The 27,745-nt window shown below is 41.6% G+C and overlaps 1 protein-coding gene across 6 annotated transcripts in view; it reads right to left on the bottom strand.

The window, feature by feature from the left end:
• mettl16 (methyltransferase 16, N6-methyladenosine) overlaps nucleotides 1-27,745 on the bottom strand; it is a 153,145-nt gene that overhangs the window by 18,223 nt on the left and 107,177 nt on the right. For 5 of the 6 annotated variants that reach the window (XM_085964845.1, XM_085964846.1, XM_085964849.1 and 2 more), the window contains exons 5-8: nucleotides 27,076-27,191; nucleotides 21,612-21,754; nucleotides 3,285-3,354; nucleotides 2,258-2,347 (exon numbers count right to left, since the gene is read on the bottom strand). In XM_085964845.1, the coding sequence (XP_085820971.1) occupies nucleotides 2,258-2,347; nucleotides 3,285-3,354; nucleotides 21,612-21,754; nucleotides 27,076-27,191 (419 nt within the window). The remainder of the gene's footprint in view (nucleotides 1-2,257; nucleotides 2,348-3,284; nucleotides 3,355-21,611; nucleotides 21,755-27,075; nucleotides 27,192-27,745) is intronic. The other variant, XM_085964847.1, reaches the window with a different exon arrangement.

Consider the following 27,745-nt stretch of genomic DNA (forward strand, 5'->3'; position numbering starts at 1 on the left):
GGGAATGCACCGGAGGAATTATTTCCGGTTAAATGTCTCTCCCCCTCCCGCCCCACCCACCCTGAAACCATCGAATAGCTGGGAGGGCAGGAGAATGGGAAATAGAACAGGGAGAGATAGCTAGTGGCAAACTTCAAAAACATACCACCACCACAATACTCTGCAATTGTTAAACAAGCACTGTACTGGACTATGTAGCAACCATGTATCCAACCTACAGGAAACTCGGATATAATAATGATCACTGCAGACCTGTGCTCAGTCATATAACAATGAACACACTGAACTAAAGTGATTGCTTTCCAACATGAACAGTGGCATCTCCATGACCGAGCCCCCAATGTTAGCTCTAATTTTTTTTTTGGTGCACGGTCCCAAAGGTGTGCGGCCGCGCATGTGTGGTATCCTTTCCAGCGGCAGCAGCTGCTGAGCAGGATCTCCCGATTGGTGCGCGGCCGCACACCTTAGGGGGAACATTGAATGTCCCTTGTTGCTATTTAAAAATTCAAGTATGTTATATATTACGAGTGGTATATAATATAAAGTGCGTTCAAATGTTTTCTTTATTAGAATGTGTATCTTACAGCAAACATTGTGGTATAAGGAGGGGCTAGCATATCAAAAAGTGAGATGTAAGGAAATAAAGCCCTGATTTGAACGCCACAATCTCAAAAAGATGAAATAATAGAACTTCACAGCACAGGAGGTGGTCATTCGGCTCTTTCCACCTGGGTCATCGATCTGAAAGAGTTTCCCCACTTAGTCCAATTTCCCTGGCCTTTCTTCATACCCTTTTTAATTTGTTTTCAAATATTTATTCACTTCCCTTTTGAAAGCTATTATGGATTATTCCTCCACCAGTGTTTCTGGTAGAGTATTCCAGCTCCAAACAACCGCTGTGAGAAAAATTCTCCGAATCGCTCCCTTTGTTCTTCTGGCAATGACCTTCCATTTATGATATCCAGGTACCAACTCACTGACCAATGAAAATAGATTTTCCATATTTACTTGATTGAAACCACTCGTAAATTTTTTATACCACTTGTTATGTTTTGGGATTTTTCATTATTTTGCTGTGGAAGGATCTTGGTATGATTTATACTGAAATGCTATTAAGTTAAGTTTAGATCTCAAGGGGCTAAATGCACTGAACAGAAGTGCTGGGAGATATGTATTAGGGCCAAACAAATCAATTTGTGAAATAGTGCCTCATCACTGTGATCATCTTCGTGGTTTTCTTCTGCACCCTCTTCTCTTTTGGAAAAAAAGGTTGTTTTATTTAATCTCCAAGCATGCCTGATTCTCAATCTGGCTATGAACCTCAAATGGAAAGGTTGGGCACAGTGAGCGGCTTCTGTGAATATTGACACCATTGGTAGGTGGTGCACTGGTATAGGTACAATTTCTCCCTCTGACCCAGCAGCTCAACATTACCGTGTTTGAAAAGTTGGACGAGATTATCAACCCATTGTTATTCTAGATATTTGGCTAAGTGTGTCAGAAAAGGCTGGGATTCAAATTTGTTTTCTTCCCCTTCCTGCAAATAAATGCTTATTTCTTACAGTTCTGTGAAGTGCAGTGGGACATTTTTCTACATTACAGGCGCTATATAAATGCCCACAATCATTGTACATAGAAGGCCCTGCACAGCCCATTTGCTAGCCTCCTAAAATGGTAAAATGTAGGATTCGGTTTTAATAAAATATGAAAACAAAATTCCCCTAGGGATTAAATTAAAATGTCCACAAGAGAAATGATATATTCTTCAACATTTCACTAAACATTTTTGAAATCCTTAATAAATATAAATTTTGATGCTGAATAATTAATACATAATGTGCCATTAGTACCTACATTTTACAGTCTACATAGATTTAATAAGGGCACTTTATTCAGTCGCCAACTACAACTACAGGACACATTCAGTCGACCAGAACAGAAAGCCTCAATCCAAAACTAGACCAGGTCCCATTTGGCAGATCTGAAATTCAGTGGCAACAAGTCTATTATTTTGCATTAACTTTTTAATGTTTAAATATGTTCATATTAATTTTACAATGCAGCATCCTTGGTAAAGTTGGGGTTTAGAAGAGCATGGTAATACACTGTTCTATTCTGCACAGTACACATTTAAACTCCACATAATAAATGAGGTATGATCATGGAAATATTTTACCCCGGCTGTAATCTTCCACTGTGTTTTAAATTGGAATAGAGGATTGAGGACTGATTATGTCTCATTGAATGCAATACTTACAGGCATAATTACATCGTCATAAAAACTCCATGCCAAAGCCCACCTCATGGTTCGTCCTTGACAGAATTCAGTGTGGGTGACTTTAGGGACCTGGATGACATACAGCAGGTGCTTAGACACAAAAACAAAAGCTTGACTGATTGCACATTAACTGATGCATTTAGCCTGGAGCTGCCAATTTTGGTCACGTCAATCAATGACAGATTCAGTGAAACAATGCAAACTATATTCCAAAGTGAAGCACTATTTAGCACAAGATAGCCAACATTTAGTTTAAAAGAAACATACGTTTACAGCTACATGCGTATAAAGGAGCTCATCAGCCAAAGGATGCCTTCAATTTGTCAATTTAAATTATTCACAATTACATCCTGGGATGGGTATTTGTTGTTTACATTTGTTATGCAGAATGGCTCATAAATGATACATATCCGCTAAAACCAGGTCACTCAACTTTATTATTTTTAAATTTCTCCCTTTTTAAAAAAGAGAATTATCCAATGTCAATCACGAATCCAATTGAGAAGTGAGGTACGTGACCTTTACCCTGGTCTCTGCTACTAGCTGACAGAAGGTGCACTAGAGTGGTGCCAATTGACTTGCCATTTTGGAAAGTGGCTTGCTTTCAGTCTGTGCTTCCTTCTGATGGTGAACTCCACCTCTCTGTTAGGCCATGTGAGGAAATCATACGCACTAATCAGTGTCCTATTAATCAGATCTCAATGGACACTACCAGAGAATGGTGCACTCCATCTTGCTCATAAGAAGTACAACATAGCCATGCGACACTTTGTCAACTTAAGCAAAGTGTTTTAGGAACTCACAACAAGATAAACCATTAATGACAAGCCAACAAATTCATCTTAATGTTAGAATTTGCATTCCAGGTCTGCCAAATTCTCCAATGTGTCAGATACATATAAAAAATAATTTCAATTGCTAGGCAGAATTGCAGGTAGAATTCTCTTTGGAAGTGCAGCCCACATCTTGTCTTCCTTCCCTTCCCCACACAGATCTCAATTCTTACCCCTTGTTGTCGAAGTTCTTCTTTCAATGGAGTCAAGCTGCATTTCTTTCCCAACATGCAGCTGTACCATCTAGAAATAGAAAAATCAACTTAGCAAGTAAATACCATCCAAGGTACCTGCTGCTCATAACTGAGATATTAAGCTGTGCAGAAAAGAGCAATATACATGCTGGTCAAGATCCAGCAAGCCCTTGGAGTTCTTTTATACCATATATACATTATCTGGCCACGTTTCTGAGGATGCCCACATGCTGTAACTCTTGCTATCTCTGTCAGAACATAGAAACATTTAAAAAATGTAGTTGCATAACAGTGCTGTTTCTGACCTTTTACACTTGTATATGAAGCTGACTGGTACAACAAAATCAGAAATTAAATGAAGAAACAATTCCATTTTACACCCTTGATTTTGTTCTAGCAATGCAGCAGCACTAAATACTGTACTCCAAGCCAGAAACTTTATTTAAAATACATCCAGATGAGAGGTTTCAGACTGTTGCTAACCCATTTATTTTTTGAAAGAGTCAAGGCTTGTACTCACAAACATTCTCAAAAACGTCACCACTAAAAGCACCATAACCATAAGGTAAAGTAGAGCAAATTTCCAGAGGAGCCTCAAATGATTCCTGGCAATGGGAAGGGAAATGGGGGAGAAGGGAGGAAAGAAAGGATGGGACCGTGACTCCACAGCAAATCCAGATTTCAGTTACAACTCGTGTCTAGGTCAACCATTGCCACTCAACAGTTCAAAGATTCAAATCACTGCCTGCTCTGTCAGCATATGTTTTGGTGCCATGCACATCCCTTGACAATGTCAAGTGAACATCTTGAGCATTACTTGCACACCTCATTCACTGACTGGACAATTGTAGCAGCTCCTCTGGTCTCCCAACTCAACCCAAAGCTCCAACCCCTACACAGGTAATGAAGAACATGCATTACTGGGTGTAAACTAAATAATTTTGTTCTTGTGTAGCTGGAAGGAGATGCATTAAAGCAACTATCAATGGTATTCACATAATGGGCTTTAAAATTTGTGTCTACAAATTCTCCCATGGCTTTGCACCACACTACCTCTGAAACCTCCTCCATCCTTGCATCATCTCTTGAACCCTTCAGTCCTCTTTCTCTGGCCTTCTGTGCACCATCCTCCCTTCATTCCACCATTGATGGCATTGCCTTTAGCCACCTTGGCACTACTCTCTGAAATTCCTACCTTAAACCCCTGCGCCTCTTCACTTCTCTGTCCACCTTTTCAAAAAACTTCTCAAAATCCTTCCTTTCGAGCAACCTTTCTTTCATTCATATCTCTTGCACCATGGCTCAGTGTCTGTTCCTTTATTTCTTTTATGTATTTTTTCTCCCTCCCTAAGTAAAGCACTGAGACATTTACTTCATTAAATAATAATGTTGCATACCATCTTCAGCCAGAAGTGCTGAGTGGATAAGAACATAAGAAATAGGAGCAGGAATAGGCCACTTGGCCCCTCGAGCCTGCTCCTCCATTCAATAAGATCATGGCTGATCTTGGGCTCAAAGCCACTTCCCTGCCCATTCCCCATAACCCTTCACTCCCTTATCTTGCAAAAATCTGTCTATCTTCACCTTCAATGTATTTAATGACCCAGCCTCCACGGCTCTCTGAGGCAGAGAATTCCACAGATTTATGACTCTCGGAGAAGAAATTCCTCCTCATCTCAGTTCTAAAAGGGTGACCCTCTATTCTGAATCTATGCCCCCGAGTTCTAGATTTCCCCACAGGGGAAACACCCTCTCTGCATCTACCTTGTCGAGCCCCCTCAGTATTTTATATGTTTCAATAAGATCACCTCTCATTCTTTTAAACTCCAATGAGTATAGGCCCAACCTGCTCAACTTTTCTTCATAAGTCAACCCCCTCATCTCTGGAATTAACCTAGTGAATCGTCTCTGAACTGCCTCAAATGCAAGTATATCCTTCCTTAAATAAGACCAAAACTGTACACAGTACTCAAGGTGTGGTCTCACCAATACCCTGTACAGTTGTAGAGAACTTCCCTGCTTTTATACTCCAACTCCCCTTGCAATAAAGGCCAACATTCCATTTGCCTTTTTGATTACTTGCTGTACCTGCATGCTAACTTTTTGTGCTTCATGCACAAGGATCCCCAGGTCCCTCTGAACTTAGCATTTTGTAATCTCTCTCCATTTAAATAATAATTGGCTTTTTTATTTTTCCTGCCAAAGTGGATAACCTCACACTTTCCCACATTATACTCCATCTGCCAAATGTTTGCCCACTCACTTAGCCTGTCTATATCCATTTGCAGATTCTTTGAGTCCTCTGCACAACTTGCTTTCCCACCCATCTATGTATCATCCGCAAACTTGGCTACATTACACTCGGTCCCTTCATCCAAGTCATTAATGTAGATTGTAAATAGTTGAGGCCCCAGCACCGATCCCTGTAGCACCCCACTAGTTACCGTTTGCCAACCAGAAAATGACCCATTGATCCCGACTCTCTGCTTTCTGTTAGTTAGCCAACCCTACCCACCCCAGCCACAGTTTGTTTGCCCTCCTGCCATCTGGGAGACGCTACAGATGCATTCGCACCCGAACGACCAGATTTAGGAACAGCTTCTTTCCCAGGGCTGTCATCCTACTGAACTCCACAAATAAACTCTAAAGCCTGCACATCTGCCAATGAACTTTATTATGTTTATGTTTATGTATTACAAGCCAAATGAATGTTGAATGTTAAATGTCTTAATCAAAATGTACACTCTCGGGAGCTGCAAGCCTACATTTCGTTGTACTGCACTTGTGCACTAACAATGACAATAAAGTTGATTATTATTATTATTACTCCGTGAGCTCTTATCTTATGCAGTAACCTTTTATGTGGCACCTTATCGAATGCCTTCTGGAAATCCAAATACACCACATCCACTGGCTCACCTTTGTCCACCCTGCTCGTTACATCCTCAAAGAACTCCAGCAGATTTGTTAAACATGATTTCCTTTTCATAAAACCATGCTGACTCTGCTGGACTACATTATGATTTTCCAAATGCCCTGCTACTGCTTCCTTAATGAAGGACTCCAGCATTTTCCCAATGACAGATGTTAGGCTAACTGGTCTATAGTTTCCTGCTTTCTGTCTTCCCCCCCCTTTCTTAAATAGGGGTGTTACATTTGCGGTTTTCCAATCCGCTGGGACCTCTCCAGAGTCCAGGGAATTTTGGTATATTGCAACCAATGTATCTCTGCAGCCACTTCTTTTAAGACCCTGGGATGCAGGCCATCTAGTCCAGGGAACTTGTTGTCTTTAAGTCCCATTATTTTACCTAGTACTTTTTCCTTAGTGATAGTGATTGCCTTTAGTTTCCCCCTCCCTGTGGCCCCTTGATTATCCATTATTGGGATGTTGTTAGTGTCTTCCACCGTGAAGACATATACAAAATATTTGTTCAGAGTCTTTGCCATTTCCCCGTTCCCCATTATTAATTTCCCAGTCTCATCCTTTAAGGGACCAACGTTTACTTTAGCTACTCTCTTCCTTTTTATATACATAGAAACATAGAAGATAGGAGCAGGAGTAGGCCATTCGGCCCTTCGAGCCTGCTCCGCCATTCAATGAGATCATGGCTGATCATCCAAATTCAGTACCCGGTCCCTGCCTTCTCCCCATATCCCTTGATCCCTTTAGCCTCAAGAAATATATCCAACTCTTTCTTGAATATATTTAATGAACTGGCCTCCACCGCCCTCTGTGGCAGAGAATTCCACAGGTTCACCACTCTCTGGGTGAAGAAGTTCCTCCTCATTTCAGTCCTAAATGGCTTACCCCTTATCCTTAGACTATGACCCCTGGTTCTGGACTCCCCGGCCATCCGAAACATTCTTCCTGCATCTAGTCTGTCCAGGCCTGACAGAATTTTATAGGTTTCGATGAGATCCCCTCTCAATCTTCTAAACTCCAGTGAGTATAAGCCCAATCTACACAAATCTCTCCTCATACGTCATTCCTGCCATCCCAGGTATCAGCCTGGTGAATCTTCGTTGCACTCCCTCCATGGCAAGAACGTCCTTCCTCAGGTAAGGTGACCAAAACTGCACACAATATTCAAGGTGCGGTCTCACCAAGGCCCTGTACAACTGTAGCAAGACATCCTTGTTCCTGTACTCGAACCCTCTTGCTACGAAGGCCAACATACCATTTGCCTTCTTAACCGCCTGCTGCACCTGCATGCTTACCTTCAGCGACTGGTGCACAACACCACCCAGGTTTCTTTGCACTTCTCCTTCTCCCAATCTATTGCCATTCAAATAATAATCTGCCTTCCTGTTTTTGCCACCAAAGTGGATAACCTCACATTTATCCACATTATAGTGCATTTGCCATGTTTCTGCCCAATCACCCAACCTGTCCAAATCATACTGGAGTTTCACGACATCCTCCTCACAGCTTACCCTCCCACCCAGCTTTGTGTCGTCTGCAAATTTGGAGATATTACATCCAATTCCCTCGTCCAGATCATTAATATATATTGTGAACAGCTGGGGTCCTAGGACCGATCCTTGCGGTACCCCACTAGTCACTGCCTGCCACTCGGAAAACGACCCGTTTATTCCAACTCTTTGCTTTCTGTCCGCCAACCAGTTCTCTATCCAAGTCAATACCTTGCCCCCAATCCCATGTGCCTTAATTTTGCACGCTAATCTCTTATGTGGGACCTTATCGAAAGCCTTCTGAAAGTCCAAATACACCACATCCACTGGTTCTCCTTTATCTATTTTACCAGTTACATCCTCAAAAAATTCCAGTAGATTAGTCAAGCATGATTTACCTTTTGTAAATCCATGTTGACTTTGTCCGATCCTGTCATTGTTTTCCAAGTGCTCTGCTATTACATCTTTTATAATAGACTCCAGCATTTTCCCCACTACCGATGTCAGGCTTACCGGTCTATAATTCCCTGCTTTTTCTCTACCACCTTTTTTGAATAGTGGGGTAACATTAGCTACCCTTCAATCCATGGGTACCGTTCCAGAGTCTATCGAGTTCTGGAAGGTGACCAGCAATGCATCTACTATCTCTAGAGCCACTTCCTTAAGTACCCTGGGATGTAGACCATCAGGCCCTGGGGATTTATCGGCCTTCAGTCCCATCAATTTTCCTAACACCATTTCCCTACAAATACTGATATCTTTCAGTTCCTCCCTTTCATCAGACCCTATGTTCCCCGACATCTCTGGGCGGTTATTTGTGTCCTCCTTTGTGAAGACAGAACCAAAGTATGTATTTAGTTGGTCTGCCATTTCCTTGTTTCCCATTATAAATTCCCCTGATTCTGACTGTAAGGGACCTACGCTTGACTTCACCAATCTTTTTCTCTTCACATATCTATAAAAGCTTTTACAGTCAGTTTTTATGTTCCCTGCAAGCTTACTCTCATATTCTATTTTCCCTTTCTTAATTAATCCCTTTGTCCTCCTTTGTTGACTCCTAAACTGCTCCCAATCCTCAGGATTATTGCTTTTTCTAGCCAATTTATATGTCCTCTCCTTGGATCTTATGCTATCCCTAATTTCCCTTGTTAGCCACGGTTGAGTCACCTTTTTTGTTTTATTTTTATGCCAAACTGGGATGAACAAATTCTGTAGCTCATCTATTCGGTTTTTGAATATTTGCCATTGCCTATCCACTGTCAACCCTGAGTGCCATTCCCCAATCAATCCTACCCAACTCGCTCCTCAGACCATCGTAGTTTCCTTTATTTAAATTGAGGACCCTTGTCTCTGAGTCAACTACTTCATTCTCCATCTTAATGAAGAATTCGATCATATTATGATCGCTCCGACCCAAGGGGCCTCGTACAACAAGATTGCTAATTAACCCTTTCTCGTTACATAATACCCAGTCTAAGATGGCCTGATCTCTGGTTGGTTCCTCGACATATTGGTCCAGGAAACCATACCTGTAGAAGCTCTTACTATCTGTTTTAATATTTCTTGCCAGTTTACTCTCATAATTCATCTTCTCTCTCTTTATTTTTTTTTAGTCATCCGTTGCTGGTTTTTAAAAATTTCCCAATCCTCTGACCTCCCACCAATCTTGGCAAAATTGTATGCCTTCGTTTTCAATTTGATACCATCCTTTACTTCCTTAGTTAGCCACGGATGGTGCTCCCTTCTCTTAAAATCTTTCTCACTGGAATATATTTTTGTGAGAGTTATGAAATATCTCCTTAAATGTCTGCCACTGCATTTCAACTATCTTACCCTTTAATTTATTTTTCCAGTCCACATTGATGATCCAGATCGGCCTCCTCCTGTGGCCCCATCATCACAGAAGCCAGTCTTCAGTCAATTCGATTCACTCCACATGATATCAAGAAACGGTTGAGCGCACTGGATGCAGCAAAGGCTATGGGCCCCGACAACATCCCGGCTATCGCGCTGAAGACTTGTGCTCCAGAACTAGCCGTACCTCTAGCCAAGCTGTTCCAGTACAGCTACAACACTGGCATCTATCCGACAATGTGGAAAACTGCCCAGGTGTGTCCTGTCCACAAAAAGCAGGACAAATCCAATCTGGCCAATTACCGCCCCATCAGTCTACTCTCAATCATCAGCAAAGTGATGGAAGGTGTCATCGACAGTGCCATCAAGCGGCACTTACTCACCAATAACCTGCTCACTGATGCCCAGATTGGGTTTTGCCAAGGCCACTTGGCTGCCGACCTCATTACAGCCTTGGTCCAAACATGGACAAAGGAGCTGAATTCCAGAGATGAGGTGAGAGTGACTGCCCTTGACATCAAGGCAGCATTTGATCGAGTGTGGCATGAAGGAGCCCTAGTAAAACTGAAGTCAATGGGAATCGGGGGGAAAACGCTCCACTGGCTGGAGTCATACCTAGCACAATGGAAGATGGCTGTGGTGATTGAAGGTTAATCATCACAGCCCCAGGACATCGCTGCAGGAGTTCCTCAGGGCAGTGTTTTAGGCCCAACCATCTTCAGCTGCTTCATCAATGACCTTCCCTCTAACATAAGGTCAGAAATGGGGATGTCTGCTGATGACTGCACAGTGTTCAGTGCCATTCACAACTCCTCAGATAATAAAGCAGTCCATGCCCGCATGCAACAAGACCTGGACAAAATTCAGGCTTGGGCTGATAAGTGGCAAGTAACATTCGCACCACAGAAGTGCCAGGCAATGACTATCTCCAACAAGCGAGAGTCTAAACACCGCCCCTTGACATTCAATGGCATTAACATCACTGAATCCCCCACCATCAACATCCTGGGGGTTACCATTGACCAGAAACTTAACTGGACCAGCCACAAAAATACCGTGGCAACAATTGCAGGTCAGAGGCTTGGTATTCTGCAGCGAGTGTCTCACCTCCTGACTCCCCAAAGCCTATCCACCATCTACAATGCAGAAGTCAGGAGTGTGATGTAATACTCTCCACTTGCCTGGATGAGTGCAGCTCCAACAACACTCAAGAAGCTCGACACCATCCAGGACAAAGCAGCCCGTTTGATTGGCACCCCCTGTGTCACCTTAAACATCCACTCCCTCCACCACCGGCGTACCGTGGCTGCAGTGTGTACCATCTACAAGATGCATTGCAGCAACTCGCCAAGGCTTCTTCGGCAGCACCTCCCAAACCCGCGACCTCTTCCACCTAGAAAGACAAGGGCAGCAGACGCAGGGGAACACCACCATCTCCAAGTCACACATCATCCTGACTTAGAAGTATATCGCCGGTCCTTCATCGTCACTGGGTCAAAATCCTGGAACTCCCTAACTAACAGCACTGTGGGAGTACCTTCACCACACGGATTGCAGCAGTTCAAGAAGGCAGTTCACCACCACCTTCTCAAGGGCAATAAATGCTGACCTTGCCATCGATGTCCACATCCCATAAAAATGAATTAAAAAAAAAATACCAGGTTGTTGTCTGGATGCATCTCCCTTAAGTTACACTAAACCAGGCCACTCCAATAAAAATGACCAGTTTTATATGAAATTGGGTAATTGCAACAGCAAGATATCTGGTGCCTATTTCACACAGTGAATTTGTACCTCATATCTTGTGTGCCAAATTAGCCGGAACTGCTTAAATTAAAAATTTATTGCAAAACCAAGGAAGGAAAGATCCTATACCCAAGGTGGAAATGTATTTTTTCTCTCTAGCAACATAATGGGCCAGTAATTCCTGTCCCAACGCGTGAGTACGGTCGGGGTACTCACGCGTCTGGCCGGAGGAAATGCCGGTTTTCAGCATGCACAGCGCATGCGGGGAAAACCGGCATTTCCTGCCCTCTGAACGAAGGGGTTCAGAGGCAGAACGCGCGCGACTGCACAGGCAGCGCGTGCGCAGTAAAATTCCTCTTTTTTCTCTCAAAGTTGCGCGCGTGTAAAGGCCTCCGGTCTTTACGCGTGGAAAAACAAGATGTAAGTATTTAGTTTTTCAGGTAAGTGGGCTTTTAGTACAATGTAGAAATTTTTTTTCCACAGGTTTGTTATTTTTAAAGAATTTACAGGATGGTAAGTTTAGTTTTAGACCCTATTTTTTAAAAATTTATTTTTTTCAAAAAACTGATTAATTGTTTAAAACATTTTTTGAAACTTATTTATAGTTATTATAATCAGTGGGATGTTTTTAAAAATTTTATTTAAAGCTAAAGTAGTGTTTTGGCAGCCCATACTTTTCATGAGTTTGACAGCTCTTACTGTCAAACTCATGAATGAGTTTCCCCTCCCCTGATTGGCTGCACAGTGCTCACCTGATCCCAGCCGGCACATCGCACTAACTACGCCGCTGGATCAGGTTAGCACAGCGCGCCGACAGCTGAACCGGGCCTGTGACAGGAAATGCAAGCAGGCCTGGGCTTCAGATGTCGGCGCGCAGGGTGAGTGCAGATCGGGGGCTTGCACGCGCGGCAAGCCCCCGATCTAATTTCAGGGCCATAGCTACTCAGTTGAATTACTCTCTCTTTAACATGCTTCATACAGTTGTGCTAATCGTGGCTGTCCATGTCGTCATGGCAGCCAGCATAGTTGCCACGTCACACCTGAGCTCTGTGCATGTATGAGGCCAAAAATAAAGATGACAATCTGCTGAAGATTACAGCTACAGCTATAGTCTTTTTGCATCTAAAAATGTTTAGCTTGTAACAAGATTTAACCTCGATCAGCAGAATACAATTTCAATTCACTTGCTTGAACAGTTGACATCTTATTCCAATGGTTACAACTTTTGAAAGACTAACCTCATCTCCTCCACAAACTTAGTTAATTCAGAACTTGGCTGTGAGTCCTTTGCAGCAAAAAATCTCGCATTCCCAACACCCCTGTCCTTACCATGATTCACTGTTTCTCTGTTGCCCACTTTATTAACTTCAAGATCCTAGTTCTCATCTCTAAACTCCTCCAAGATCATCATGTCTTGCGTTTCAAGTAATTTGACTGTTAACAATGTTTTGAAAACTTTCCTCAGTGTAGGTGATTAACTTCTTTTGGTATCATCTGCTGCTGCTAATTCAAAATTGTATTTTGCACTAAAATTTGAATGATGCAATAACTTGAGTTAAGCAATGTAAATAATACACCAGTGATATTTTAGTGTTAAAAAATTGAACGATCAGATAATTTGAATTACAAGACTTGGAATTAAGAGTAGACTGCAGTTCTGTCTTTTATGACATAACTAAAATTAAGCAATAAATTTAAAAATCAGTCTGAAATACTACAGGAGCTATTGTGTACCAACACAGGAAAATCAGCTCCGCCTTGCGACCCCAGTTGTCAGCTGTGGCTCAGTTGGTAACACACTTGCCTCGGAGTCAGAAGGTCGCGGGTTCAAGTCCCATTCCAGGGACTTGAGCACATAAAGCTAGGCTGACAATCCAGTGCAGTGCTGAGGGAGTGCTGCACTGTCGGAGGTGCCGTCTTTCAGATGAGACGTTAAACCGAGGCCCAGTCTGTTCTCTCAGGTGGGCGTAAAAGATCCCAATGACACTATTTCGAAGAGGAGTAGGTGAGTTATCCCTGGTGTCCTGGCCAATATTTCTCCCTCAACCAACATAACCAAAACAGATTATCCGGTCATTATCACATTGCTGTTTGTGAGAGCTTGCTGTGCGCAAATTGGCTGCCGCGTTGCCCACATTACAACAGTGGCTCCACTTCAAAAGTACTTCATTAGCTGTAAAGCGCTTTGAGACGTCCGGTGGCCGCGAAAGGCGCTATATAAATGCAAGTCTTTTTTTTGTTAGCCATGACAATGCTATCCTTTTAATTCCAATTCCCTGCCTTTTCTCCATATCCCTTCATATTCATATTCCCCAAGGATCTATCTCCCATAAATTGACTTGGCATTCATGGCATTCTTGGGCAATGTGTTCCACGTTCTCCAACTCTGTACAAGGAAATATTTCTTGCATTCAGTTTGAACTGCTTTAGCTAAATTTTTCCCTACATTAGAACAGCAACTACACGTCAAAAGTACTTTTATTGGCTCTTTGGGACGTCCTGAGGATGCGAAAGGCGCTATATAAATGCAAGTTCTTTCTTTCTAAACAGTGGCTCAGTTAGTAGCACCCTCGCTTCTGAGTCAGAGGGTTGAGGGGTCAAGTCTCGCTCTAGAGATTTGAGCACAAAAATCTAGGCTGACACTCCAGTGCAGTGCTGAGGGAGTGCTGTACTGTCGGAGGCGTCGTCTTTCGGAATGGACGTTTAACCGAGGCCCCGTCTGCCCTCTCTGGTGGACGTAAAAGATACCACGGCATTATTTCGAAGAAGGGCAGGGGAGTTGTCCCCGGTGTCCTGGCCAATATTTATCCCTCAATCAACATCACTAAAACAGATTATCTGGTCATTATCACATTGCTGTTTGTGGGAGCTTGCTGTGCTCAAATCGCGTTTCCTACATTACAACAGTGACTCCACTTCAAAAAGTACTTCATTAGCTGTAAAGCACTTTGGGACATCCGGTGGTCGTGAAAGGCGTTGTATAAAATGCAAGTCTTTCTTTAAATTCTATTATGAAATTGTATTATGTACCTCTGTTCTGGATTCCTTCTCCAGATAGAATGTTAATTTTCCTTCATTCTTTTAAATACCTCAATTAGATTGTCCCTTAAACACCTAATTTCCAGCAAATATGATCCAAGTTTACACAATTTCTCATTATAACTTGACTCTTCATCCCAGGTATCATCCTTGTGAATCATCACTGGACTATCTCCAAGGTCAGTATATTCTTCCTAAAATGGAATGGCCAAAACGGAACACAATGAAGTCGAACCAGCAGATTTTTGGACTCTAGGGGAATCAAGGGATTTGGAGATTGGGCGGGAAGGTAGAGTTGAGGTCGATGATCAGCCCTGATCGTATTGAATGGCAGAGCAGGCTCGAGGGGCCGTGTGGCCTGCTCCTGCTCTTATTTCCTATGTTTCTTACTGCAGTAGTACTTCCTGTTTTTCTATTCGAAACCTCGTGATGAAGTCCAGCATCCCATTAACCCTTCTGGTTGCTTTTTACATTTGTGAGCTAGCTTTTAATGACTTATGTACCTAGACCTCAAAATCCCTTTGTTCATCAAAGCCATTCCCCCATCCAGCACTTCCCCATTTAGATTATATTCCCATCTGCCATTCTTGCATCCAGAGTGTACTATGTACTGTGTTGGTGAAACAACCCAATGATTAAACTGCGGAGATGGAAGAAAACACAGCTGGGAGTTTGCTGGAACAGTACAACAGAAGAAGATACATAGAAACAAGAGAGATGCAAATAAACAGTAATAAAGAGAAAGGGAAGATGAAAGCAAGGAAAACGTAGGCGTCCAAGACACAAGACACAAGGAAAAAAGAAAGGAAGATAGATGAAAGAGGCTAGGTATTTAAGGAAAAATAGTAAGAGACAGGAAGAAAGGGTTTGTTTATAATTAGCAAAAATTGTTTTTCTTAGAGTGCTGACAAAGAACGGTGCCTGCAAACAGCCATCACCAGGAACTGGCATTATTTCCATTTTCTAATTTACTGTTTGCATGGAATGTATGTTTTCCAGACAGATGATGTAAACAGACAGCGACACTTAGTACGTTTTCAACCTAAAGTTGACAGGCAGCAGGGACTACAGGAAACTTCGCGATATCCGGCACCGACCTGCTGCCGACCTATCAAAACTTCCGGATAGACCAGCGCTAATGTTGAAGGATACGGAGGTTTTCATCTCCGTATCTGACAACACTGTTGCTTAGCAACAGCTTGTAAACACTTGGCCCGTACCTTGGAAGCGTCTCTGAAGCTGTTGCTAAGCTACAGAGACACTTTCCAGAGCCTGACTTAAAAAAAAAAAAAAAAAATGCGAGAAGAAAAAAAACCTAACCAAAACGGCTGCTGATTTCTGCCGTTAGATCAAGGTTTCCGGACATACAACCTCCGGATAAACCAAAGTTTCCTGTACACCCATATATTCTGCTGGGGCTTCTCCAGAGCTAGAAGAAAGATGTGGAAATGATGCAGATTGCGGCATTTGAGTATTTTGCCTCCATTGTTCGTTTCTCAGCCTGGAGGGTAACCCTCGAGGTCAAACGAACAGCATGTGTGCAGAGTGCAATGGAGGATAAAAAGAAAGCACAAGTAAGCAAATGCATGAGAGCATGAGTGTAAGAGCAATTGAGCGCATTGCAACAGTGAACTCACTTGCATTTGGTTTAAACTAAATTCACACTGAAGCTATTTTTCTTTTAATTTTGCATTTCATCAGTATTGTTCCATGAATCCTAAATTTTACACAAGTTATAGAGCTATAGAAGTTTACAGCACAAAAGGAGGCCATTTGGCCAATCATGTCCTTGCCGGTTCTTTGCTAGAGCAATCCACAACTAATCCTACAGCCCCGCACTCTCCTTGTGGCCTGGTATCTTCCTATGCTTCAAATATTTATCGACTTTGTATAAAGTTGATGGCTCAGTGAATTTATACAATGTGTAGCTGAGCCATGCGGACCTGGAATGTCCACCTGTTTGGTGTGTGCCGAGTTAAGTGAATGTAAAACAGCTCAGTAACCCTTAGGTTAGGGAGTGGAATACTGGCCAGTTTGCGCACAGCAAGGTCCCACAAAAGCAAGGGAGTGCTGCACTGTCAGAGATGCCGTCTTTTGAATGAGACATTAAACCGAGGCCATGCCTGCTCTCTCAGGTAGACGTAAAAGATTCCATGGCACTATTTTGAAGAAGAGCAGGGGAATTATCCCCGGTGTCCTGGCTAATATTGTTCCCTCAATCAACTTTATTAAAAAAAACAGATTATCTGGTCATTATCAAATTAATGTTTGTGGGAGCTTGCTGTGCGCAAGTTGGCTGCTGCGTTTCCTACATTACAACAGTGACTACACTTCAAAAAGTACTCATTGGCTGTAAAGCGCTTTGGGATGTCCAATGGTCGTGAAAGGTGCTACTGTATACAAATGCAAGTATTTCTTTACTGGAAGTACACTATGCAGATGTCAGGTAAGGGCAGGATTGGGCTTGTCTGTGATATATTTGGGGTTGAATAGTTGCCAACATTCACTTTAAATCCTTACACGAGAAGAATGGCCATTTGGATGAGGTACCAGAAGACAACCAACCAAATGTATGGCAGTAAGGAGTCAAAACTTTTCAATAGGAGGGAGGAAAAATAGGAGGATTATGATAAAGCTGACACTATTAAATCATTCAAGAATTTACAGCTTTCAAGCAGGAATCAATGAATGAAAGCCATGTATTTGCTGATAACTGTAGTATTTTAAGAAATATTTTACAATTAGAATTGTAGAGCTGTGCTTTTTTTTTAAACTGTAAAAGGGAGGACACTTATACAATTCTTTCTGCTTGTCAGCTTTAAGCTGCTGTAGACAGCTTCTCAGCAACAAATGAATGAGACAGGTAAATAGCTTCATGACAGATTTGTGTCACTGACCTTGATTGGAGTAGAAGGCAAAGTAGGCATGAAAGAGTCCCACAGCTGAGAATTCTGTCACAACTCATTGTGTTCCATGTGCTGCTTTGTGAATTTTAGTCACAGTTACAATGCTTTACTGCTCATCTCAAATCTCTGGTAAAGGTTAGAGCCTTCCCTTACACTATTGAAGTTTTTTTTTAAAACTCTCTCTGCAGTGCCCAGAATAGTGCAACATTCTCATTATCTGCAAAGTTGGTTCTAAAATTAAATATTGCCTTCAAGTACAGCCACTCAAGAGACTTCAGTAGAAAACAGAAACTGCTCTAGAGCACACTAAGGAGCTGCTGAAAATAATTGACTTCTTAATGTCTTAGCTTTCTAACGAGTGTTTCATGAATTAGTTTAATATATATACTATTATTATTTAATAACTTAGATGGTTAACAGATATACAATGAAACTGTTGAATTGGGTACCCTATTACACTTTTCTAATCACACAATTACAGTATGTTGCGAAAATATTCAGGAACCAAAGCTAGATCTGAGGGGTGCTCAGATATGTAAAGCAAGATTAAGGCATAGTTGGAGTGACTAGTGCTTTAAGTATTAACTCACTGTGTATCTCATTTGTATTTGAACTAAATCAAATTTGTGGCTGTTGTCTCAGTCCAGCTTTTTATATGATGGATTGGCCAGCAGCTAGATTATTATATGATGGATTAGCATAAAGAATTTGAGAACACTTAACATGCAGTTCATTGGACCCAAGTTCATTAAAATTTGGAGTCAGACCATGTAATAATCAGGCAAGTTTTCAAATTTCCTGTAACGGTTGACTCAATTCTGTCACGTAGAACATGTCTGGATATGAAAAGTAATAAGCATGAGACAAAACCAGAACATGCTTTAAATACACACCAAGTCTATTAGCATTTGAAAATAGAAAAGAATGGTTAACATTTCAGGTGACAGCCTCTGTTAGAATTGTGTATTTTCTGCAATCCCTGGTTTTATTAGAGATTACCAGAATTTTGCAGTTATTAATCTTTTACGATGGTAAACAGCCATGGCCCAATAACAACGAGACTGAGTGATATCTCATATTGAGTTCTAGGCTGAAGAAGTGCCCAACTGGTGATCAAGGAAAATTATCATGATGATATATTAAAATTTTAATATTTTATTTTGGTGAGCATGTGTTCACAAATCATAAAGGCTAATGAGAAAATTATCAAGATAAAAAGGGAAAGGTGCTAACTATTAAACTGGGGAACAAGTTATTTGCTTAATAACAGATAATGTCAACTTCACAGTGATACACAAAATGATTCATAAAATTCCACTACTCAGTTCAACAAACATTGAAAACAAAGGCAGCTGTTAGCAGCAGGAACTATGGTCTATGAGCCTATGATTAAAGCCATGTATGATAATTACATGTTATTTAACTGGCCCATTTATTTGCAAGAGAAAATACTCTGCTTTTGTCAACTCGGCTGCGTCTAAAGCACAAACTTTAATACCTTTTATAACAAGCTACACATCAATATTTACAAGTTTAAGATCAGTTAATGTACTCCTGAACAGCTGATTTTTTAAATAAACCTTTAAGGTCAATGTTTTCAGATACAATTCTATCTGATTTAGAATCATAGAAATTTACAGCACAGAATGAGGCCATTCGGCCCATCTTGTCCGTGCCGGCCGACAAAGAGCTCTCCACCCTAATCCCACTTTCCAGCACTTGGTCCGTAGCCTTGTAGGTTACGGCACTTCAAGTGCATATCCAAGTACTTTTTAAATGTGATGAGGGTTTCTGCCTCTACCACCCTTTCAGGCAGCGAGTTCCAGACCCCCGCCACCCTCTGGGTGAAGAAATTTCTCCTCAAATCCCCTCTAAACCTCCTACCAATTACTTTAAATCTATGCCCCCTGGATATTGACCCTTCTGCTAGGGGAAATAGGTCCTTCCTATCCACTCTATCTAGGCCCCTCATAATTTTATACACCTCAGTTAGGTCTCCTCTCAGCCTCCTCTGTTACAAAGAAAACAACCCCAGCCGATCCAATCTTTCCTCATAGCCATAATTCCCCAGCCCAGGCAACATCCTTCTAAGTCTCCTCTGTACCCCCTCTAGTGCAATCACATCCTTCCTGTAATGTGGTGACCAGAATTGCACGCAGTATTCTAGCTGCGGCCTAACTAGTGGTTTATACAGTTCAAGCATAACCTCCCTGCTCTTATATTCTATGCCTCAGCTAATAAGGGAAAGTATCCTGTATGCCTTCTTAACCATCTTATCTACCTGTCCTGCTGCCTTCAGGGAACTGTGGACATGCACTCCAAGGTCCCTCTGATCCTCTGCACTTCTCAGTGTCCTACCAGTTATAGTGTATTCCCATGTCTTGTTAGCTCTCCCCAAATGCATTACCTCACACTTCCCCGGATTGAATTTCATTTGCCACTGTTCTGCCCACCAGACCAGTCCATTGATATCTTCCTGCAGTCTACAGCTTTCATCTTCATTATCAACCACACGGCCAATTTTTGTATCATCTGCAAACCTCTTAATCATACTTCCTACATTCAAGTCCAAATCATTGATATATACCACAAAAAGCAAAGGACCCAGTACTGAGCCCTGCGGAAGCCCACTGGAAACAGCCTTCCGGTCACAAAAACACCCTTCGACCATTACCCTTTGTTTCCTGCCTCAGCCAATTTTGGATCCAACTTGCCACTTTGCCTTGGATCCCATGGGCTTTTAATTTCATGACCAGTCTGCCATGTGGGACCTTATCAAAAGCCTTGCTAATATCTATATAGACTACATCAAACACACTACCCTCATCGACCCTCCTTGTTACCTCCTCAAAAAATTCAATCAAGTTAGTCAGACACAACCTTCCCTTAACAAATCCATGCTGACTGTCCCTGATTAATCCGTGTCTTTCTAAATGAAGCTTTATTCTGTCCCTCAGAATTTTTTCCAATAATTTTCCCACCACCGAGGTTAGGCTGACTGGCCTGTAATTACTTGGTCTATCCCTTGCTCCCTTTTTAAACAATGGTACCACATTAGCAGTCATCCAGTACCACATTTGTAGCCAGAGAGGATTGGAAAATGGTCAGAGCCTCTGCTATTTCCTCTCTTACTTCTCTTAACAGTCTGGGATACATTTCATCTGGGCCTGGGGATTTATCCACTTGCAAAGATGCTAAATCCCTTAATATTTCCTCTTTCACTATGTTTATTTAATCTAATATTTCACACTCCTCCTCCGATTGCAATGTCTGCATCGTCCCTCTCTTTTGCGAAAACAGACGCAAAGTATTCATTAAGAACCATACCCATATCTTCCGCCTCCACACACAAGTTACCTTTATGGTTCCCAACAGGCCCTACTCTTACTTTAGTTATCCTCTTGCTCTTAATGTATTTATAAAACATCTTTGGGTTTTCTTTGATTTTACTTGCCAATATTTTTTCATGCCCTCTCTTTGCTTTCGTTAGATTTTCTTTGTTTAGTGGATATTTTACATTATTAAATATTGATTTAACTGCAGTGTCAAAACCCAATAAGCCTTTCTGTGAAGTGCTTGGGGAAGTTGTTCTAAGTTAATGGTATTATATAAATGCAAGCTGTTGTTGTTTTGTTATCATTGGTGTAAATGTCATGGAAGTGACCAAGGGCACTGGTGAAGGTGAAGTGCATTACTACACAATGCAACATACCAATTTTGCAACCTGAAGGTTATTCAGATTATATATGCTAAAAATTGCTATGAATTATTGTTTTATTATGCTCCTCGATAGACATTCTTAAAATGGACGACAATGATTTGCAATCTCAGTCAGGCCATTTAGGGAAAGGTACTCAGCAAAGGCCAGGAGCGTCATGCGGGAAGTGACATAGATCTGTTTTCTATTGATTACTTCTTTTTTTTCCCCCCAAAAGATTTTCATGTTACGTGTGTGTTTGGTCTGCTGTTATGTGCAGCAGTTCAGCACTTCAGCAACATTCTGGTGAGATGGTTATCCATTGTTTTAAGCCCATAGAAATGCCACTGTCGTGGTAGAATTCTTGCTGCAACGTCCTGCGTGGTCGTGACTCACAGGAACCAGCAATGCCTCTGTCAAGTCATTCAAATTAGTTCCATGCACATAAATGGAGTTAGTATCAGCAAAACTCAGATCCAGCAGGACCAAAGATGTAAATTCTGATGTTATGGATGTTGCATTGAAGAATTTGCATTTCCTCCAAGTTGTAACAGCTTGAAACTTACACTATTTGAGCTCAAGTTATGTCCCAGGGTCTGCATGCCACATCAAAATGGGAACGGAAAAGAATGGCTTTCCCACCTTGCTTACCTCAGTCTCTTTTGCAGCTGAAGGCTATCGTGGATGATTCTTTTGACAAATTCCAACTCGCCACCCTCAGCCATGATTTCAGTAATCCCACCTGTGTTTACAGAACTGGGAGGTGGACGACTCGGATTCCTGGAGTTAACGCCCTGTTAATAAAAACTCCGATTAGAATCGAAGTACAGTAGGTTTGCTTTAGATAACACTCAATTTCCTCTTGCTTTATATCACCATCAGCTGGAGTTGAAAATGAATTTGATAATGCAGCCTCTTATTTATCATCTTATACACGATGGGCATTTGAGTAAATAGCATAAAAAAATCAACAATGAGAAAATATTACTCGGCCCATCAAGGCTCATCCTTCCAGTACACTAAAGGCATTTTCATTTTGCTCTTCAGCTGATGGCTCCCATAGTGCAAGTCTCCTGCAGCTGATAACCAAATCGAGGCAAATCACGCAGAACTTAATATCTATGGGCTAGTAGCCATTCTGCAGCACATTTTGTTGGGGACATCAAAATGTTAAGTCACCCGCGAATTGGCAGTAAAGCATAAGTGTATGCAGTCTGGCTTTAAAATTTTGGTCAGTGTGCATGGACTGAGTATTGACGTCATGACGCCAATACATAGTCCCACAGCCGTATGCACATAAATGACGCTAAGTATTTATATCTTCAGGTTAATTTATTCCGTGCATATGTACAGGTTAAGCAATCCCGCAACCAACAAGTCAGAGTGCAGCTTTGTAGCCTTACCACATACAGTTAAGAATAGTGTGGACAACCATGCACCTCACAGGAAGAAGAGAAGGCTCCAGGAACATCCCCATCCTCAACCATGGTGCAGCCCAGCACATTGAGCGCAAGAGACAAGGCTGAAGTGTTTTCAAGTGCCTGCAGCCAAATGTACCAAGTGGATGGTCCTACTCGGCCTCCTCTCAAGGTTCCGACCATCAAATACCAGTGTCTAAGCAATTCGGTTCACTCCTCATGACATTAAGAAGCGGCTGACTGCTCGGGACACAGCAAAGGCAATGGGCCCTGGCAACAGCTTGGGAGTTGTACTGAATATCTGTGCACCAGAGCTAGTGGTTCATAATTCTCAACAAAAATACATTCTATTGAGAAACAAAAACTCCACAGGAAAAGTGATCCAACTGTGGTTAACTAAAGAAGTTAAGGATAGCATTAGATTGAAAGAAGAAGCTTATAATGTTGCAAAGAATAATAGTAAGCTTGAGGATTGGGAGAGTTTCAGAAACCAGCAAAGGTTGACCAAAAAATTGATAAAAAGGGAAAAAATAGAATGAGAGAAAACTAGCAAGAAATATAAAAGCAGATTGTAAGAGCTTCTACAAGTATGTAAAAAGGAAGAGAGTAGCAAAAGTAAACTTTGGTCACTTAGAGGCTGAGACAGGAGAAATTATTATGGGGAATAAGGAAATGGCAGAAATGTTAAACAAATATTTTGTATCTGTCTTCACAGTAGAAGACACAAAAAGCATACCGAAAATGGTGGGGAACCAAGGGTCTAATGAGGATCTTAATATAAGTAGAGAAAAAGTACTAGAGAAACTAATGGGACTAAAAGCAGGCAAATCCCCCTGGACCTGACGGCCTACATCCCAGGGTTCTAAAAGAGGTGGCTGAAGAGATAGTGAATGCATTGGTTTTGATCTTCCAAAATTCCCTAGATTCTAGAATGGTCCCAGCGGATTGTAAGGTCGCAAATGTAACACCGCTATTCAAGAAAGGAGGGAGAGAAAAAACAGGGAACTACAGGCCAGTTAGCCTGACCTCAGTCGTTGGGAAAATGCTGGAATCCATTGTTAAGGAAGTGGTATTAGGGCACTTAGAAATTAGGCAGAGTCAACATGATTTTACGAAAGGGAAATCGTGTTTGACAAATTTATTAGAGTTTTTTGAGGATGTAACTAGCAGGGTAGATAAAGGGGAACCAGTGGATGTAGTATATTTGGATTTCCAAAAGGCATTCAATAAGGTGCCACATAAAGGTTATTACGCAAGATTAGGGCTCATGGAGTTGGGGGTAATATAGTAACATGGATAGAGGATTGGTTAACAGACAGAAAACAGAGAGTAAGGATAAACGGATCTTTTTCAGGTTGGCAGGCTGTAACTAGTGGGGTGCTGCAAGGATCAGTGTTGGAGCCACAGCTATTTACAATCTATATTAATGACCTAGATGAAGGGACTGAGTGTAATGTATCCAAGCTTGCTGACGATACAAAGGTAGGTGGGACAGTAAGCTGTGAGGAGAACACAAAGAGTCTACAAAGGGATATAGATAGACTAAGTGAGTGGGCAGTAAGGTGGCAGATGGAGTATAATGTACGGAAATGTGAGGTTATTCACTTTAGTAGGAATAGAAAAACAGAATATTTTTTAAATGGTGAGAAACTTTCAAATTTTGGTGTTCAGAGAGATTTGGGTGTTCTCGTGCAAGAAACACAGAAAGCTAGCATCCAGGTACAGCAAGCAATAAGGAAGGCAAATGGTATGTTGGCCTTTATTGCAAGGGGGTTGGAGTATAAGAGTAAGGAAGTCCTGCTACAATTGTACAGGGCCTTGGTGAGACCACACCTGGAGTACTGTGCACAGTTTTGGTCTCCTTATCTAAGAAAGGATATACTTGCCTTGGAGACGGTGCAACGAAGGTTCACTAGATTGATTCCTGGGATGAGAGGGCTGTCCTATGATGAGAGATTGTGTAGAATGGGCCTATACTCTCTGAAATTTAGAAGAATGAGAGGTGATCTCATTGAAATATACAAGATTCTGAAGGGGATTGACAGGGTAGATGCTGAGAGGTTGTTTTGCCTGGCTGGAGTGTTTAGAACTAGAGGGCATAGTCTCAGGATAAGGGGTCAGTCATTTAAGACTGAGATGAGGAGGAATTTCTTCACTCAGAGGGTTGTGAATCTTTGGAATTCTTTGCCCCAGAGGGCTGTGAATGCTGAGTCTTTGAGTATATGCAAGGCTGAGATAGATTTTGCACTCTAGGGGAATCAAGTGATATAGAGATCGGGCGGGAAAGTGGAGTTGAGGTCGATGATCAGCCATGATCTTATTGAATGGCGGAGCAGGCTCGAGGGGCCGTATGGCCTACTCCCGCTCTTACTTCTTATGTTATGAAGCCAAGCTGTTCCAGTACAGTTATGACACTGGCATCTACCCGACAATGTAGAACATTTTTCAGATATGTCCTCTCCACAAAAAACTGGGTAAATCTAATATGGTCAATGTGGTAAACCACTGTTATACCTGTCTGTATGTGTATGTGTATTCCACTAGGTACAGGTCTGGACATGCCTCGGCTGACTCCTCCCACTATTCCAGGTATATAAGTGACTACCTCCCAGTCCCTTAGTATTCTTGACGGGTCGACCACTCGAGACTAGACCTTCATTCTTTAGTTAATAAAAGCCTGGTTGTTACTCGCTTAACCTCAGTCTTTTGAGTAATTGATGGCGCATCAGTCAATTACTCAACAGTCTCCTCTCAATCATCAGTAAAGTAATAGAAGTGCCATCAAGGCGACACTTACTCACCAATAACCTGCTCACTGATCCTCAGTTTGGGTTCCGCAAGAACCACTCAGCTTCAGACATCACAGCCCCAATCCAGACATGGACGTAAGAGGTGAATGCCAGAGGAGAGGTGAGAGTAGCTGCCCTTGATATCAAATGTTTGACCGAGTAAGGTACCAAGGATCCCTAGCAAAACTGAAGAGGGAAAACCCTCCAGTGGCTGAAGTCATACCCGATGCAAAGGAGGATGCTTGTGGTGCTGAAGGCCGGTCATCACAACCTCAGAACATCATTGCAAGAGATCCTCAGGGAAGCCTCCTCGGCCCAACGATAAAACCTTCCCCTCCACCATAAGGTCAGAAGTGGGGCTGTTCACTGACAATTCCACAGGTGACCGCTCCATTCACAACTTCTCCGAAAATGAATCAACTTATGCCAGCCTATAACAGGAACTGGATAACTTCCAGATTTGGGCTGACATGTGGCCGATAACATTTGCACCACATAAGTGCCAGGTAATGACCATCTTGAACTAGACAAAGCTAAGCAATCATCTCATGACCTTCGATAGCACATCACTGTCAGGTCCCCTACCATTAACATTCTGGAGCTCACTATAGACCAGAGGCTAGACCAGCCATATTAGCACCATGGCTACAAAAGCAGGGCAGAAGGTGGGTATCTTCCAAAGAGTGGCTAACCTTCTGACATCTCAAAGCCTTTCCAATATTGACAAGGAATAGCTTTCATAACAGTGAATAGCTCCAAGGAAATTCCCAGCCAATCTGTTTAACTTGTTTGCAGTGCTCAATGATTTCTTCATGATAATGCAGTGCTCCACAAACTTGTTCCTTAATCTCTTTCACAATTCTAGGGTATATGCTAGTTGGTGTTGGGATTTGTTAGTCTTAAGCCTCTTTAATATATCAAATACATTTGCCAGACAGACTTCAAAATCCTCTCAGATATTGGGATACTAGCAAAATTGAATAGCAAGTATTAACCTTTCTTTTGAATACTGCTGGAAAGTTTAATTTATTGTTTTATCTTCAGTTTTAGGGACCCTTTTATCTTTTAGAATTTTAACTTTCTCACTACTATGATTCTGAAAGAATGTTGTATTAACATTCTCTCTACTCATTTCTTCGGTCTTTTATACATCTCGAATATAAACACACACGTCAATTTTATCAAATAACATGTGCATGTTTCTTTATTCACTTCTCCCTCCTTTCTCCCTCATTACGAGTTCCTCTTATTGACCATTCCCCAAGCAAACAAAAAGACAGGTGGACAAGCAGGTGAAGTACTCCTTAGCCTCTGTGGCTTAACATACCAAGAAGATGTGTAAAACTAGTAAGGATTAAGTTACCCATTAACCATAATTAAGACATATTTTGTAATCTGGCTGCCAGTTATCCCTACTTAATCACTATCCTAAACTCTTCCCACTACCCCATTAACCCTATATTTCTTCCTGCAGCAGCTAGACTACCCTCCTCGCATCAGTCCAGTCTTCAGATATGTTCACAGATGCAGCTGCTGTTTATTCAGTCTATGGACATCTGCTTTTTTAAGGGAATGTGGCTAAGTTAGTCAGCTCTCAGCTAAGCTGGGTACTAAGTGGTATAAGGTTTAAAAAAGGTTGATGGTCAATTAACTTATCAAGCAGGAAACAACTGAATGAATGCAAGATTATTCACTTGAGGTGGGGGACAACAGAATATCTGAATGTCATTTATAAAAGATTATCAGGGCAATTGTTTGATTATGGGTTGGGGGAGGAGTTAATAAACATTCATTCAGTGGGGATGTTGTATTGTCTGCATAGCGTGGAATATTGAATACAAAAGAGGAAGAAAAGAGGCAATGCAGATTAAGAATATATTTTTTGTAAGCAATTTATGGAAGATTTACCTTGGCTTCCATTTGATTTGCAAAGAACGGTGGGTTACACATACAGAAATCATAAACAATCTCCGATTCCTCTTTCAGAGCATCCATCAACAGTGTCTTCTGAGGTACCTTCACCACTGGAAAGAGACAGACAAGTGAGTCAGGAGTGCAAGCTGCATAGGCTCTTGTAAGGCTTGCCCGTATCCTTTCTTTTTGCTTTATTTACAAGACTTTCCTGTGTAAAATTTCTATCTTCCTTCTCCAGAATTGGTAAGGAGGAAAAGCTCATGAGGCTACATAAAATAAATACTTAATCAACATTTCTGTAATGAAAAATGCATGCAGGAAATGCTCGCTCCTGCTCTAACAGGCATTTAAATTACCTAATTGAAAATGCATTTTCTGTTGTTGTGGGAGGTGAACACATTGGTACATCACAAAAGTTTACTCAGCAATTCAACATTTGAAAATGAATTGTAAAATTTAGCAATGTTCTTCCATTGTTACGAAGAAATTTATTAAAATTATAAATCTGATCTGATTTAGATATTTCATCTATTTTGGTGTTCACTTTGGCACAAACCCACATCCTTGCAATGCCCCGTATTCAAAAAACTAATTAGTAGTAAAAGCCCAAAAGCATCTATGGAAGAAATGCAACACTGTGGGGTCTTAGTGAATTAAAGTCTTA

This window comes from Somniosus microcephalus, chromosome 22 (assembly GCF_052327205.1).
Source record: "Somniosus microcephalus isolate GS21.2 chromosome 22, FLI_Smic_1.0, whole genome shotgun sequence".
NCBI lineage: Eukaryota > Metazoa > Chordata > Chondrichthyes > Squaliformes > Somniosidae > Somniosus > Somniosus microcephalus.